This window comes from Argentina silus (genome assembly GCF_951799395.1).
Source record: "Argentina silus genome assembly, chromosome: 12".
NCBI classification, from domain to species: Eukaryota; Metazoa; Chordata; class Actinopteri; order Argentiniformes; family Argentinidae; genus Argentina; species Argentina silus.
This window is the reverse complement of record NC_139666.1, coordinates 20,913,325-20,929,530: the sequence shown is the minus strand read 5'-3', so window position 1 is coordinate 20,929,530 and position 16,206 is coordinate 20,913,325. Positions and strand designations below refer to the sequence as shown.

The following is a 16,206-nucleotide window of genomic DNA, read 5'->3' as shown; positions in this document are numbered from 1 at the left end:
AAATATCATGGCATAGATGTCAAATACCTCTGGTAAACCTGGCAATTAAGCAATTAAGCATGTGTTATAGCTTTATGCATGGTTTGGGGTACCCCGGTAAATTACCCGGATGCGAAAGGCCATGTGCAGAGCTGTCTGCGAAGCACTACTACTGCCCCTTCTCCTCCACATTATATCATTCCGTGTCCCTACAGACGAGCTAATCGTGCTACCCCCAAACCCTTCAACCTAAAAGTAAGTGTCATTATGGTTTTCTAAACATTTGTAGAGCTTGAAAATGATCTGTCTTAGCTAATAGTCATGCTTTTGCTAACATTGTCAGCTGAATGTAGGAGCATTTTTCAGACGTGAAAGCTAAATCATGCGTCGCCGGCAAGGGCAGTCAAGTATCCATGTTAGCTAGCTAACTACACATTTAGCACTGATGACGGAATAATTACAGTTTGTATCACTCTAGTGTTGTATACTTTGCAGAGATGCATTTGGTGACAATATTTGAGCCAGTTGACCATCACAACTTGTGGTTGTGCACGGGTAATTGTTGTCACGTTTGTGACATCTTAACTTCTGTCTCAACCGAAAACCCAATTACCGGTACCATCTACTTTAATTTGACTTTGCTCAACTTAGTAGCAAATACTAAGGATCAGTATAAGTACCTTACGCTTCTACATGGCTAACTTTCTTGATTGATCACCATCAAAATGAATGACACTGCAAAAATGATGTATTCAACATCTTCACCCCCCACAACCACATTTCATAATGTTGCAAACGGCCTCAGAAGTCATATTATACATCAAACCATGTTTGATGATGCCCCCTTTAACACATTTGTATTCATTATCCCTCATAGGGTAGGTAGTGTACAACCTAGCTAGTAGTTCTAATGTTAATCATTGACACATTGTCTTGCGATGCTCTGAAGGTGGGCATTCTCTCATTCATTCATCATGCCTGGGAAGGCATTTCCGCGCACGCTGTGTGGATGACCTTGTGACGCATGACCCGAACACACGTGGGAGCGTCTGAGAATTAAAACAAAAATCGATTCAATTTAAGTGTGAAAATGCCCGACACAGAAATAAGGTAGATTGCTCGTATAATTATTTTAAATTGGAGGCGGAAAGTCCCCCTCCACGAGAACACCCCTCCGATACCAAGCCGAGTAGAGTAGCCTACCTCCCTTAATTTCGTTATCAGGACCTTGAGACAGAAAAAAAATCCTCTGTAGGCAAACAATTCTGCCAAATCATGACTGCAGGCGTATGAATAGGCGGATTTCCTAATTTTGATGCTGTCCTTTCTTTTACTCTGGAACATTTCGTAACGAAGTTGAGGTGCTATATTGTAGCTTCGGGTGTGTGTATTTCGTCATCGACACATTTATTAATTCGCTGTTGCCTGGCCTAATCTCTTACAACTCTTTCTATACCATTTACCACCACTAGGATACCGTTTCTCATGGCCACCTCCGGACATTAGCCTTATGTGACACCTTGAGGAGGAGGGGGGGGGGGGGGGGGTCTTGGTAATAGACCAAACAGGACCAGACACACTAGTGTGCTTCAATATCACTGTTATGAATGCTGGTGTCTATTTAAATGATAATAGCAAGGTCCAAATGTGCTATATATTGACAGTAGACTCATGAGTTAATCAGTGATTGATTGGGGATGTAGTATGGCCCCTCTCTAATGCTCCCCTCCCTTCCCTTCCTCCCTCTCCCCTCAAGACATGCTGCGTTTACCTACTGTGATGAGGCAGATGAGGCCAGTCTGCAGGGCCCTGGCCCCCCACCTCACACGTGCCTACGCCAAGGATGTCAAGTTTGGAGCCGATGCTCGGGCCCTCATGCTGAAGGGAGTGGATCTGCTGGCTGATGCTGTCGCTGTCACCATGGGACCCAAGGTACGAGGACATTACCATGGTTACGGGAATGGTGTTGTGGCCCCGAGTCCTCAAGGTTAATATAGTCAGTGGAGGCTGGTGGGGGTAGAAATTGGAGGACAGGCTCTACCTCCATCAGCCTCCACTGAATATAGTGATATACTGAGGTGTTTCTGCTACCTCAACATATATTCACCCAGATATTTTGGTAACATTTTGCGTAGTTAAAGCCGACATGTGTAATGCATTCATACTTTAATTACTTGAGCCTTTTGAAATGTCTGTCAGAGTTGTTATATATTTTGTCATCTTCTCTGCCCACCTGCAGGGTCGCACAGTCATCATCGAGCAGAGCTGGGGTAGCCCCAAGGTGACCAAGGACGGCGTGACCGTAGCCAAGTCCATCGACCTGAAGGACAGGTACCAGAACATCGGTGCCAAGCTGGTGCAGGACGTGGCCAACAGCACCAACGAGGAGGCGGGTGACGGCACCACCACCGCCACTGTGCTGGCCCGCGCCATCGCCAAGGAAGGCTTCGACACCATCAGCAAGGGAGCCAACCCCGTGGAGATCCGCCGTGGCGTCATGCTGGCCGTGGAGACGGTCATCACCGAGCTGAAGAGGCTCTCCAAGCCCGTCACCACCCCAGAGGAGATCGCGCAGGTGAGGGCCTGCTGGAACTGCATGGCGCTTGTTTGGTCTATTATTGCTATATTTTCTGTATTGTTTTTCTGATGGAAGGTCATTTGATGGTTATTGTAATGATTTCGTCTCTCTCTCTCCCCTAGGTGGCCACCATCTCAGCCAATGGTGACGTAGAGATTGGTACCATCATCTCCAACGCCATGAAGAAAGTGGGCCGCAAGGGTGTCATCACTGTGAAGGTAGGTACCTGAATCTGGTCATGTGACTGGCAGCTGCAGTGGATCACCGTTATGTAACACGCTTTAGGGGGGGAACTGTCGTTAGGTTAGAAGATGTGTGTCGCGATGCAGGCTACACTCTGTGTCAGAAGTCCGAGAGGACGATGATCTGGCTCAATTTGAGCTTTGCTACAGGAAACCCCAGTCTGTCTCTACTCGGCACTCTCTCTCTCATGGGTTTGCTGCGGAGACGATTGGAACACGCTCACACATTTTCTTATGCGCTTCTAAACATGTAAAACTTGAAACCCATTGGGTCGATGGCATGTCGATCACATCCAGTGTTTTGCAGCCGTATGATGGTGTAGTTGACAGTGGTGGTGTCTCCACAAAACAAAATGGTGTTGCTACAGTTATCCCTTTCTTTCTCAGGATGGCAAAACCCTGCACGATGAGCTGGAGATCATTGAGGGCCTGAAGTTTGATCGCGGGTACATCTCTCCCTACTTCATCAACACAGCTAAAGGTAAGGTAACCCCCTCCCCGCCGTCTGCTACTATGATCCTCTATTAGATCCAGGGTTGGCATTCTGGGCTTGGACCTGACCCCTCTCCCTCTATCTCTGCCCTCAGGTCAGAAGTGTGAGTTCCAGGATGCCTTCCTGCTCCTGAGTGAGAAGAAGATCTCCAGTGTCCAGAGCATCGTCCCAGCCCTGGAGATCGCCAACCAGGCCCGCAAACCTCTGATCATCATCGCTGAGGACGTGGACGGAGAGGCCCTCAGTACCCTGGTCCTCAACAGGTCAGTTCTGTTCGTCTCTCTCTTTGCATGAACACATTACGACCATAGCGCAAAATGTATTTTTCGTAGCCTGGGAGCTGATTTACTTTGGGAGTGCACAGTGCATATTTAGACACATTACATTATTAGCCTGCAATTTGCGTTTGTGGGAGACTCACCGCTTTTTGTACGTTTTACGGTAGAATACATCAGTTCAGTGCAGTTCAGTTCAGGAGTCAACCTCTAAATAAAGCTGTAGACCTGGGCTGTTCTTGTTTTTACTCTGTGGTATTATGTCTATGGGTTCTATGGATGGAGGGATGTCTATGGGTGCTGAGTAGGGTCAGTGTGTGTTAACCCCTACTCTTGTCTGCCTGCAGGCTGAAGGTGGGACTCCAGGTGGTGGCAGTTAAAGCCCCAGGCTTCGGAGACAACAGGAAGAACCAGCTGCATGACATGGCCATCGCCACCGGGGGCACTGTAAGAACACATTTCGACTGGCATTGGTCAACGTCTTTGTGTTAGGTTGCAGGCTACACTCTGTGTCAGAAGTCTGAGAGGACGATGATCTGGCTCAATTTGAGCTTTGCTACAGGAAACCCCAGTCTGTCTCTACTAGGCACTCTCTCTCTCATGGGCTTGCTGCGGAGGCGATTGGAACACACTCACACTCACACACAGATCGTGATGCGGACATTTCACTTCCACCCTTTTATAAACCTTCACTTTAGAAAACAAACTATAGGAACACGACAACCTGCACATACTGTAAAACAACCGTCTCCTCACACCATTCTGACATCCCTCACTCCTCTCCTCCGTCGCCAGGTGTTTGGTGACGAGGCGGTCGGCGTGGCCCTGGAGGACATCCAGGCTCATGACTTCGGCAAGGTGGGCGAGGTGTCGGTGACCAAGGACGACTGTATGCTGCTGAAGGGCCGCGGCGACCCGGCAGCCGTCGAGAAGCGCCAGAACGAGATTGTGGAGCTGCTGGAGAGCACCACCAGCGACTACGAGAAGGAGAAGCTGAACGAGAGGCTGGCCAAGCTGTCGGACGGAGTGGCCGTGCTCAAGGTCAGTGGCTAAGGGAGGAATTGAGGAGGGGGGGGGGGGGGGGTAGAGAGTGATATTTTGAATAGTCCTGATTATGGAGCTCCACACTGATTTGCTACAAAGTGTCCTTGCAGAGGAGGCTGGTGGAGGCAGAAATCAGAGGACGGGCTTATTGTAATGCATGGAATGGAATGAGCCTGTCCTCTGATTTCTACCTCCCCTTGGTGAATGTTAGCCTCTCCAGTCTCGGTGGATGGAATGAATAGTGGTGGTAGGGTGAGACTGAGACCAGGGCCCGTATTCACAAAGAATCTCAGTCCTGTCCATGTAATCTTATTCATTATGATCTAAAAGGCAAAACTGATCCTACATAAGAACTTGTACTCTGTGAGTCAGGGCTTGTTTTAGACAGCGAAACCCTCAGTATGTATGGCAGAGAAAGAGGATAACTGAGAGTCCAACTCTGTTATCAGGTTGGAGGAACGAGCGACGTGGAGGTGAACGAGAAGAAGGACCGTGTGACAGACGCCCTGAACGCCACCCGGGCGGCCGTGGAGGAGGGCATCGTGCCAGGCGGTGGCTGTGCTCTGTTGCGCTGTATCCCTGCTCTGGATTCCATCAAGCCTATCAACTCTGATCAGAAGATTGGTGAGCACCACACGTACACGCACACACACACACAGACCCCCACAACCACCAGAAGATTGGTGAGCAACACACATGGGTGTGAAGGAAAGAGCCTTATTTCATTGCTCTTCTCAAACAGATGTGGCTGCGAGATCATAGGTCCTTTTTAACTTAATAAATGCTTGTAATTTCAATGCAAAAATGGGTGCAAAAGTCAACAGTGGGTCGGTGCACCTATGGGCTCCACAAAGAAACACCACGTGGATGATTTGTACAATGAGTTTGGGCAGTTCCTTTTGAATTCTGGCCAGACGTGTTTTAGATTGAACGTTGTCCTGTCGCTTCCTTTCTCTCGGTAGGTATCGACATCATCAGACGGGCCCTGCGTGTGCCAGCCTTGACCATCGCCAAGAACGCCGGCGTGGAGGGCTCCCTGGTGGTGGAGAAGATCCTGCAGAGCGGGGCAGAGATGGGCTACGACGCCATGCAGGGAGAATACGTCAACATGGTGGAGAGGGGCATCATCGACCCCACCAAGGTACGTAGGGGCTCTGCACTCTCTGACATCAGTCACTCACTTCAGCACCAGGGGAGGCTGGTGGAGGTAGAAATTGGGAGGATGGGCTCATTGTAATGCATGGAATGGAATAAGGAACGGTATCTAACGCACGTATGATAGCATTCCTTATTCCATTACATGCATTACAATGAGCCCGTCCTCGGATTTCGACCTCAACCAGCCTCCCCAGTTCAGCGCATATACACCTGTGAGGGAGGGTCATTTGGGGCATACAGTGATGAAATAAAATGGCAGATTTTATGAATTGGTGCAATGAGTGTGCAAGAAGGCTATTTTAATGCTTTGGGGTAGACTGAAATTGAAATGGACCAATGCTAACAAAGTACTCTCACGCCCTCTGCTGTTGTACTGACTCTGGCTCCCCCTGCAGGTGGTGAGGACAGCACTCATGGACGCAGCCGGTGTTGCATCCCTGCTCTCCACTGCTGAGTGTGTGGTCACAGAGATCCCCAAGGAGGAGAAGGAGATGCCCGGAGGTGGCATGGGAGGAATGGGTGGCATGGGCGGGATGGGAGGCATGGGCGGTGGCATGTTCTAGATCCTTCCACCAAGTGCTGTACAGACTTATTGGCAGGGTGTGGTCATGGGGCAAATTGTCCTTCCAACCCCCAAGCCTGCCCAAACTGACTGGCTGTGAGTTTGTTCAGAGTTGGAGCTGCAAAATGGATGAACCCCCACTACTACTTCTGCGATTCTATCTACCCCCTCCTCTCCTTTGGGAGAGCAGCCTCGCCCGCCTCTCCCCCCCCTCCCCAAGCCCCTCTCCGTCCCTGCACCCCTCTGACTATGGCTCAGACCCCCAACCCTGGCGCCCCCCCACCACCCCCACGTTTACGTTACAGCCCTGTGGCCATCGGATCCATGTTGTCTTTTCTATCAAGCGGAGGTAAACGAAGCCTGTGTGTATTACTGTCTCTACCTGAAGTCCTAAACACAAGGCTTGTAGAAACATGAAAGGCCAAACACTAGATTTTCTAATTCTATATCCATTTAACAGAGGGTGTGTGGGGGGAGGGTTTGTTCAAGAGGAGGAAGTTGGCCGGAAATATGTCAGTCAAATATTTTTGTTGTGATGTTTTTGTTAATTTCAGTCTGTCCCTTTTTTTTTTCTTTTTTTTTTTTATATCTGTTGTGTCTTGGTTTACCCACCGAATACTTCGGGGGGGGGAAACAGTAACTTTTCAGTTCAGTTAATTAAACAACACTTCTTGCTGAGCATGAGTCTGTCTCTGATGTGATTTATGATACTCAAATTCTATTAATGGTGTTCATCTGATACTGGAATATGGATCCATATCAGAATTCAGAACTTCATCTTTGAAACCTGACCTCATGATTGGATAGGAGTGCCTAGTTTACAAATAGTAGTAATTGTCACCGGTCCCATTGTCGACTGTCTTAATGTCATCAGCGGAAGGGTGGCTGGTTAACGTGCATTTATTAAAAATACCTGAATGTTTGCCTGGCAGAGGGAGGGAGGAGTTTGACTGGGTAGGTGGGTGGGGCTTGAGTTACACAGACATTTGGATCATCAACGGTCTTTGCATCAAGTTTTAATGTGAAACTCATTTGTTTTCTCATGCGGTCAAGCTTTGACCTTAATTTGTACTTACTGCTTAAGATATCTAGCCTGCATTGTTTCACCATGTGTTCGGTGTTCGATAAGTAGCCACGAACGGCTGTGCGGGCTGTGCTTCTCCACAGAGAATAAACAAACAGTGGTATTTTATTTCCCATGACATTATTCCTTTTCAAACAAGCAACAGTGATCATTTGACTTATGTTTTGTACAATGTAGACATTGATAATTACAGTGATTTGTTTTTTATTTAATAAAATCAAGTGTTCTGAAGGAATGAGTGTCCTATTTAATAATTTCCGCCCAATGCTAGGATATTAGATACTTATTTCATAACATACTACACACACGGTTCCTACACAGGTCTCTAAAATATGGAATAAAATATTCACAATTTCCAGAGTATGGAAAAGCAAAAAAACTATTGACAGTCGGAAAAGACGTCTGTTATTCCAAACCTATGCCATATTCATATCAGAGGCCATATTCATTTTTTACACAGAACTACGTTTCACACTACACATACGCATGTTTGAAGCACAAACACACAAATAAACTGAGCAGTCTTAAAAAAATAAATTGGTCTGGAATTTTCAATTCAATGCTCCTCTCTTACTTCTGTTGAATAAAACCACTGATGTATCAGTCTTCAGCCTCCTGTTCTTCAATAGACAATGACTGCAGTCTGATTATCTACCCTTCTCAAGTGTACGTTCATCTTTTCTCAATTGTTAGAAACATGATTCCTTGCATCCTCTTCTCCATCCACCACTCGCCCCCCATGGCTTTAAAAGGAATGGACTTGTGTAAGAAATATGGTGCAATCTCTCTGGCCATGCTTGCACCAATCAAATGCTTTTAATGCAAGAGGGGGAGTGCACGAGTGAAGTTCTGGGTGAAGGGTAAAGAATCTGAATTACAACCCATACAGCAGAAACAACAGGAAATCTGAGGTTATGGCAACATTCGTCTTTTCTCAATCGACTCCTCGCGTCCTCTCCTCTGTCCTCCACCCGCGTCATACTGAAAACACATTGGAGGAGAAGATCTAGGTTCCTCCCCTTGAATATTCTTCTCCTATGCTTTTTCAGGTCGAAGCGAGTGGAGGACGGAGGAGAGGACACAAGGAGTCGTGATCCTAACACCTGAGGAAAGGTCCCTCTGCTGCTGCCTACGTCTGTCATAGCTCACCATAGTATAGGGTTCCTGTGAAGAATGTCTACATTGGTGGAGGTAGAAATCGGAGGATGGGCTCATTGTCAGGAATGTACCATTCCTCATTCCGTTCCATGCGTGACAATGAGCTGTCCTCCGATTTCTACCTCCACTGCTGTGAAGAATGTCTAAATTGATAGCCCCTGTCTGTATGGTGATTGGTCACTGAGGACTAGTGTGTATATCATGCAGCAGAATGCCTGGCCTTTGCCAGAGTGGTGTTTCTGTGTATGTGGTTCAGTATGTGGCCAGCAGGAGTCATAATTAACACATAACTTGTGTCAAACTATTCTTATCGCTCACATGATACCCCTATTTCTGGCAAGCCATGAGCTAGAGAACCAGTCTTAGCCAGATGTTGACAAACACAACTTTGCTTCACAACTTACACAGAAACCACACAGAGACAGTCTTGTTTTTTTATATATAAAAATAGTTTATAAACCATGCAGTCGATACATCGTCACCCATTTGACACTCATTAAAACAACTCCATTTACACTATAAAACCCAATCCCCAAAAGGAAACAACCGTTTGTTTTTTTGTCAGCAGTGTGCACCTCTTTGTTGTCTGTGGTTTTAAATCGATATGTACACATGTATGTTCTTATGTCCGGCTTAATAAATATCTTATATGAGAATAATGCATTATGTTAAAAAATAAAGATAAATATGATGCCACTAGGTCAAAAGGCACTGGGTGTAGGGTGTCGGGTTTGGAATCTTAAAGGGTGGAAGGTAGCTGATACCCTGTGACAGAAACGTGACTGATGGCAGGGTCAGCGGAGCCCCCTGCCCTGCCTAGCCAGCGTGGACCCTTACGGTACAGACAGTGGATATCCTTGCTTAGCAAAAAAAAAAGGTAGCTACATCTAAAAAACAAACTCATAATGATATTGCACACTTAGAAAAAGTGGGAAGTCCACTGCCATATGCATACTGCTGCCTGCAAGGTATACTGTACATGTTGGAAGAGTGCTTGGTGTGCAGCAGAACAAATGCCAGTGATAATGTGTTGTAACCCACACAGGTAGGTGTGTGTGTGTGTGTGTATGGCGGTGTGTATTCCTCTGCAATGATCTTACATTCTTATTCAACATGTTAATATGGCCACTCACACTGTTCTCATCATCTCCCCCCCCCCACACACATCATTCAAGCACAGTGGCAGTACCTGCTTCTGTCCCTTTTTGATGACATCAAACAAACCATCACACTCTGATCCTCTGATATACCGTCGTCCAGATCATATCGCATGACACTAGTCACATTGTGTAATGTGGTGAAGTTGTTGCGATAACTTAACGCAGATGTCATTCTTCTTGCATTGGTTGAGCCTTCACAACCTGATCAGAACTGTCGAACCCCTGTCCTTTACCCCTCATCTGCCCTCTACAATACCTCACAAGCAAGGTGCCTCTCTAGTCATCCACTCTATCTACTGCTGGAGCCTTCGGTTGGAGCGTTGGGGGGGGGTTTGTATTTCCCATCGGTGGGGTATTGTCTATCCTGCCCTCCCCTCTGGCTAACAGCCCGACAACAGTGCTGGCCCACCCGGGTGAACTAGCAAATGATTGTTTGGGGTGAGGTGAGGTGAGGTGGGGGAGGCAGGGTGGTTTGGGATGGAGAGGGGGACAGGGGGATATCGGGACAGAAGAATGACATCCAACCACGAGGGTTGTTATTGGGAGTAAAATCATTGGTCATGTTCTGACAAGGCACTGCAGTGTTCAGGCACATAGCCTAGCCTAGCCTAGCCTAGCCTAGCCTCTCCTCTCCTCTCCTCTCCTCTCCTCTCCTCTCCTCACCTCTCCTCACCTCTCCTCCCCTCCGTCCCTGGCATGGCTGTGGCTGTGTGGCTGTGTGTGTGTGTGTGTGTGTGTGTGTGTGTGTATGTGTGTGTGTGTGTGTGTGTGTGAGTGTGTGTGAGTGCGTGAGTGTGGCGAGGACGGAGCGCTACGTGTGGTGGATCTCGTGGAACATGAGCTCGCGGGGGATGCGTGTCTCGGCGCCGTACGTCTTGCAGGCCTGCCGCTCGAAGGCGCTCACCATCTGCTTCACCACCTCGTCAAAGAACACGTTGGCCAGCTGGGAGTGGAGGAGGGAGCGGAACTCAAAGGAGATCTGCAGAGGGAGAGGTGGAGAGAGGGAGTTCAGCCAGGAGGGACGTTTGAGATTGTGTGTGTGTTTATCTCTGTCATTGGCTCAGTGTCACACGCACACACCTGGACGAAGACAGACAGACAGACACCAGTACTTACAGCGAAGTCCAGAGTACAGGTACGAGGGTAGCCAGGGAGGCCGGGGCTGAAGCGCCAGACTGTCTCCAGGTGGTTAAAGAGCTTTCCGTCTGAGCAGGCCGCCTGAGGAGGAACACAGCCAGGACAGTCAGACTGGGCCACCACACACACCTAAAAATCACTACAGAGGACCACACACACCTATAGATCACTGCACACACCTATAGATCACTACACACACCTATAGATCACTACAGATGACCACACACACCTATAGATCACTGCACACACCTATAGATCACTGCACACACCTATAGATCACTACACACACCTATAGATCACTACACACACCTATAGATCACTACAGATGACCACACACACCTATAGATCACTACAGATGACCACACACACCTATAGATCACTGCACACACCTATAGATCACTACAGATCACTACACACACCTATAGATCACTACACACACCTATAGACCAGTATAGATCACTACACACACCTATAGATCACTACACACACACACCTATAGATCACTACACACATCTACAGATCCCATCTGCTCATACCTAGCCAGGTACACTCACTCCAGACCAGGGGAGACTGGTGGAGGTAGAAAAAACATGCGTTTGATACCATTCCATGCATTACAATGAGCCCGTCCTCCGATTTCTACCTCCACTGGTCTGCGGGCTGCACCTCCAGCCTCCCCTGCTACAGACACAGAAGTAGTGACAGACACCTGCCGCTGCACTGCCTTACCTTGACCAGATGGGGGCGCACCGTGGTGACCAGCGAGGTGTAGTTCTCCACCACCGGAGGGAAGCCGACGCTCAGCTTGGCCTTGCAGAAGCCCGAGCGACGAAAGACCACGTCAGATTTCTTACACCAGGGCACAAAGTGGAGGTAGTTCTCCACGCCGGCCACCACCTCGTACATCTCCAGCATAGAGTACCTGAGGAAGAAGAGGAGGAGACCTGGGTCAACTTTTTTATTTCTGTGGTCCTCTGTGGCTCAGTTGGTAGAGCATGGTGCTAACAACGCTAAGGTTGCGGGTTTGATTCCCGCTGGGACCATATATATACACTGAAAAATGCATGCACTCACTGCAATGTAAGTTGCTTTGGATAAAAGCGTCAGCTAAATGGCATGTATATTCAATTCTGTGACTCACATTGGAACCCCACTAGCAATGTATAAATAGGAGGGACTGTCTATTCTACTGCAAATGCCCAAGAAGGCGAATGCCAACCACTGGCTGCTGCTGACGCATTCAATTACTAAAAGTAATTCTAGCGAGTGCGGGTTTTCCTTTCTTTAGATGTCCTTAAAGTTTTTTTTTTTTAGTGAATTTGATCACGCTCTTCCCCCTCTCTGACCGCGCTAGCAACCCATCAATCATAATCACTGGAATAACAGAATTACTCCAACAGATCATTGACTCGTCCTGCAACAAGTTGTAGGCTAACCCACTAAGTCATGACGTAGCCCAGAACGTGAGGTTGCTTGAACAAGAGAAGAGTCCCATAAAACCCTCTAGGGTTCTCCAATCACTGTCTGACCTTAACTTACAGTACGCCTCTCCTCAGTGACCCCCCTCAGCCAGACTGATAGACAGTCCCAAGTTCTAACTGGCCCATTGACTGACTTCTAAACTGTAGAAAGAGCTGTCAGATCATTGCAATCTCCCACCCCTGAATTACATAACCCTGTGGGTCTGCTCCGGAACATAGTGGCTATTTATAGTGTGAGATTTTGTGATTGTGACCTTTCCTTACCACACAGTACACAGCGTCACAGACAGGGCAGGCCCTTTCTGCGAACTATTTCTCTACCGTCTTCTCCTGAAGTATGCAAGCGTGCATTTCCCTGAATGGATTTTAATGGGAATGGATTGGTGTAAGTTCTCATGCCCAGACCAGACCTTTTAAATCCATGAGGGGGAAGTGCACAAGTGGATACTTCAGGAGAAGGGTGCAGAAATGGAACTCCAGGAAAACAGGGGATCCATTTCCAAATCTATTTCCTAATCCTTTAAATGAGCGTCATTGTACAGCTATAGACTGGGCTGCACTCCACACTGACCCGATGATGCGTCTCTCCGAGTACTCCTTCCTCTTGTTGAAGGATTCAGCAAAGTTGAAGAAGCTCCGGGAGGGGGGCGTAATGGTCCGGCCGGGCAAGCCCCCCAGGAGGGGGGGCACCCGCGTCATCAAGATCCCACATGAGGACAGATATCTGTTCCACAAGAAGAGGAGGAAGAAGATATGTCAGATGAGTCGGTGTGAGAAGACTTGGTCTAGCTTGGTCTCAACACTATACATTAATATTCACGTTGTCAAATAAAAGTTCAATTTCCCATTAAAAACCTCATTACACAATTACATACAAAAACAATAATACTATCATTAAACCTTTCTTTAGGCAGGGAGGTCTCTTTTGCGGAGGTGCCCTGTGTACATGACATGAAACAGTCAGAAATGTACATTCAGAATTATAAACATACTACAGTTCATGTCAAAAAATAGTATTAAAGAATACTAAATAACAATTGTAATAAATCCACCACAGCATAAAACAAATGGGTGCATCGAATTGGACTTGATGTATTCTCTCTGTGTACTGCGTCAAGTTCAACTGCTCTCAAACTCTCCCTCACACCACTAGATTATCTGTTATCATGATTAGGAATGCTGCTCCTCAAACACTAGGCCTCCTTCAAACCACCTGGACATATCTGTGTGTGTGTGTGTGTGTGTGTGTGTAATGGCAATACTAAACCTGTTACACAGGACAAATGCCATGGCCAGTGGCAAGGTGCTGCCGACTGACTGACTCCATAAGAGACATTATTACCACCTGACAGCCATTTGTCATTCAAACCGTACAGCTCATTGACACGGAGAACCCAATGGAACCAGGTCAAGGGCACCAACGTTGTAGACTATTTGATAAAAACACCACACTGTATAACTAACGGGGCTTGCTCCATTTACCAGCCTGCCATTTCAAAGAAATGCTGGGAGAAACAGCAACGCCTATGTTTGATAAGTCAACCACAACACCTGGTAATATAGGGTTCATGAGGAGTTCTCCTCTGGGCGGTGGAAAACTATTTTAGTGAAATATTTCTAGGCTGTAGTCCACACCAGTACACACCACCTGACATTCAACAACTGACCTTGAAGTTGGGTAGGCCTATCTACTGACAGTAAAGTAGCCTGCACATGTATTTGTTTTCAATCACCTTTCCATTCATGAGGCAACCGCAAATTGAGAGAGAGGGGAAAACACTAATCACTACATGTACAAAATCCACCTCTCCTTTCTTGCCCTTGGACTTCAGCTAGCCTACAACTTCAACGCCAACTTCAGGGACTTGAAACTGAGACAGCCACGTCCTCCAAATCTAGGCCTCTCTCACACTCATATGTTCTCATGACGTTCATATCTATGTCAGTTTCAGTAACAACAGAACATACTGAATTATGCTCGCACCGTGAGCACTGAGCAGACACGCTGCCCCATTGACTCACATTACCTGCTCCATAAGTCATGGTGAATCACCTTTTGCCTGAGGGAGTTTCGACTCTGAGTCAAAATTCCAACCCTGTCTGTTTCAATTCATTCACAATAGGCCTAACACCAATACAGAAGATGGATTAACTGCATTGCAACCACATGAATCAAGCGTAACAGGTGGGTCCCAAATAGGTGAACAATTGTGGTGATCCCGCTCTGCATGCCGTCTGGCTGAGGAGTCGTGTCAGAGAGTTTGTTGGTGGCGTCGCACCTCTGCCAGAGAACAGATGATGATGGCCGTATGCCAGCAATTTATTCCACTGTACCTGGCTGCCCAGCGTCCCACATGGGGACACAATGTCCCGGGTGGCTGGCGCCGCAGAGGGCGATTGGACCCCCCCCCCCCCCCCCACACACACACACACACACACACACACACCTTGGCATAACGTCACTTTGTCCATGACATCACTGCCTGTAACATGGCAGTGCTTAAAGTTCCCAGTTCAACCCACAAGTAAGGTTTAAGGTTTAATTCTGTATGGTTGCAACAAGCCAAGGCACAGCATGTGTGTGGTTGAGTTACATGGGCATTCAGGGTCTGTTTGGATTAGACTGCTTCGCAAGCTATTTAACACCTTCCAACATCACGCAGGCTTGGGTATCAGTTTCATCCCGTTAAGTGGTAGTATCGCATTGTCTATCTTCGTCATGTGAAAGCCCAGCAAACAAAGCAAAGCCCCAGACCATGTTCAAAGAGAGATTGCGTAACACAGGTAGCTGGAGACGAAAAATGAAAATGAACTGACCTGACTCATCTGTGGCTAATAACTTTATCCTCTTACACTTAACTAGATGAGTGCACTACCCCCTAGGCACAGTGTTGTTGGCATGATGTTAACCATTTCAGCTACAGCCACACTGATCAACAGGATGTTGTTGCTACTGCTAGCTAGCAGTGGCATTAAATGGCTTACCAACACTACACAATAGAACTTCTTTTTAGACAGCCAATGCCCGTGTCCCAATCAGCCAGTGTATTGTCAGCGTACCACGATCAATACATTAGACTGATTTAAGTAGCAGTGCGTCAGTCATTAGCTTAGCAATATAGCTAGACAGCTAAGTGTCAGAGATAGATATGTAAAAAACCATCAACCAAATAAGGGCGAAAACCACTACGCAACTGGTTACCTTGACATTTTATTTTGAACCATTATGCCTACTTAGGAAGGTAAACTAGCGAACAATCTAGTGAACAGCTGGTCAACTACCGGCAAGTTGAAACAGATTTGACACAAAGAGCAGCAGCAGAGAGACGAAGCCGAAGGGGACAGGGCAGCTAGCTACTGTCCTGACAGTGAGGGGTAAGGTACAATTGTTGGTTAAATGTGTGTAGCAGTTACCTCACGCTATTCCTTGTAGGTGTTTCTCGGCTGGCCGTGGATGGTAACTGTTTAATACACTCGGCAACCGCTCTCCTCAAACTCCTACTACCTCTCGCCATCTTCACTTGGATGATGTTTTTTATGCCTCCCAGTTTCTAGCTAGGCTAACTTCATACGCCAGCCGTGCCCACCTCTTTCGGAGCCGCTCCTTCTCTAGCTGGCCATATGATTGGACAGCAGTGATCTGGTCAAGAGTTCTCATTGGTCACTTTATCCTTTCGTCACCCATTAAAACTGTAGACGTCTGTTGTTGCATAAATGTCACAAGACTTGGGATTGAGTTGCGTTGACATGATCGACCTACAGTTGTCTATGAAAGGGTAGAGCTAAATTTGTTGAAGGGACGCAACGTAAAGAGGCCACTTTCTGAGTGTTTAGGAAATATAATTACAAGTCACA

The 16,206-nt window shown here is 47.3% G+C and overlaps 2 protein-coding genes across 2 annotated transcripts; one reads left to right on the top strand and one right to left on the bottom strand.

Annotated features, from left to right (window-relative positions):
- Positions 1-118: 118 nt before the first annotated feature.
- Positions 119-7,010, top strand: hspd1 (heat shock 60 protein 1). Its single transcript, XM_083681388.1, has 11 exons — positions 119-234; positions 1,736-1,911; positions 2,219-2,554; positions 2,680-2,775; positions 3,187-3,280; positions 3,387-3,555; positions 3,915-4,014; positions 4,363-4,608; positions 5,061-5,235; positions 5,574-5,752; positions 6,165-7,010. The coding sequence occupies exons 2-11, from the start codon at positions 1,738-1,740 to the stop codon at positions 6,330-6,332; spliced, it is 1,737 nt and encodes a 578-aa protein (XP_083537514.1). The 5' UTR covers positions 119-234; positions 1,736-1,737; the 3' UTR covers positions 6,333-7,010.
- Positions 7,011-8,736: 1,726 nt separating this feature from the next.
- coq10b (coenzyme Q10B) lies at positions 8,737-15,889 on the bottom strand. The gene is made up of 5 exons (XM_083681392.1): positions 15,766-15,889; positions 12,923-13,075; positions 11,600-11,792; positions 10,850-10,951; positions 8,737-10,712 (listed from the first exon to the last, which is right to left on the bottom strand). Exons 1-5 carry the CDS (start codon positions 15,864-15,866, stop codon positions 10,545-10,547), a joined length of 717 nt encoding a protein of 238 aa, XP_083537518.1. The 5' UTR covers positions 15,867-15,889; the 3' UTR covers positions 8,737-10,544.
- Between the last annotated feature and the right edge of the window lie 317 nt (positions 15,890-16,206).

Coding starts and splice junctions, on each gene's coding strand:
- coq10b (XM_083681392.1), bottom strand. CDS start 15,866: ATGGCGAGAGGTAGTAGGAGTTTGAGGAGAGCGGTTGCCGAGTGTATT. Junction 11,793..12,922: donor TCGGAGAGACGCATCATCGG/GTCAGTGTGGAG, acceptor CTTCTTCCTCAG/GTACTCTATGCTGGAGATGT. Junction 10,713..10,849: donor CCTGTACTCTGGACTTCGCT/GTAAGTACTGGT, acceptor CTCCCTCTGCAG/ATCTCCTTTGAGTTCCGCTC.
- hspd1 (XM_083681388.1), top strand. CDS start 1,738: ATGCTGCGTTTACCTACTGTGATGAGGCAGATGAGGCCAGTCTGCAGG. Junction 4,609..5,060: donor ACGGAGTGGCCGTGCTCAAG/GTCAGTGGCTAA, acceptor CTCTGTTATCAG/GTTGGAGGAACGAGCGACGT. Junction 5,236..5,573: donor CAACTCTGATCAGAAGATTG/GTGAGCACCACA, acceptor TTCTCTCGGTAG/GTATCGACATCATCAGACGG.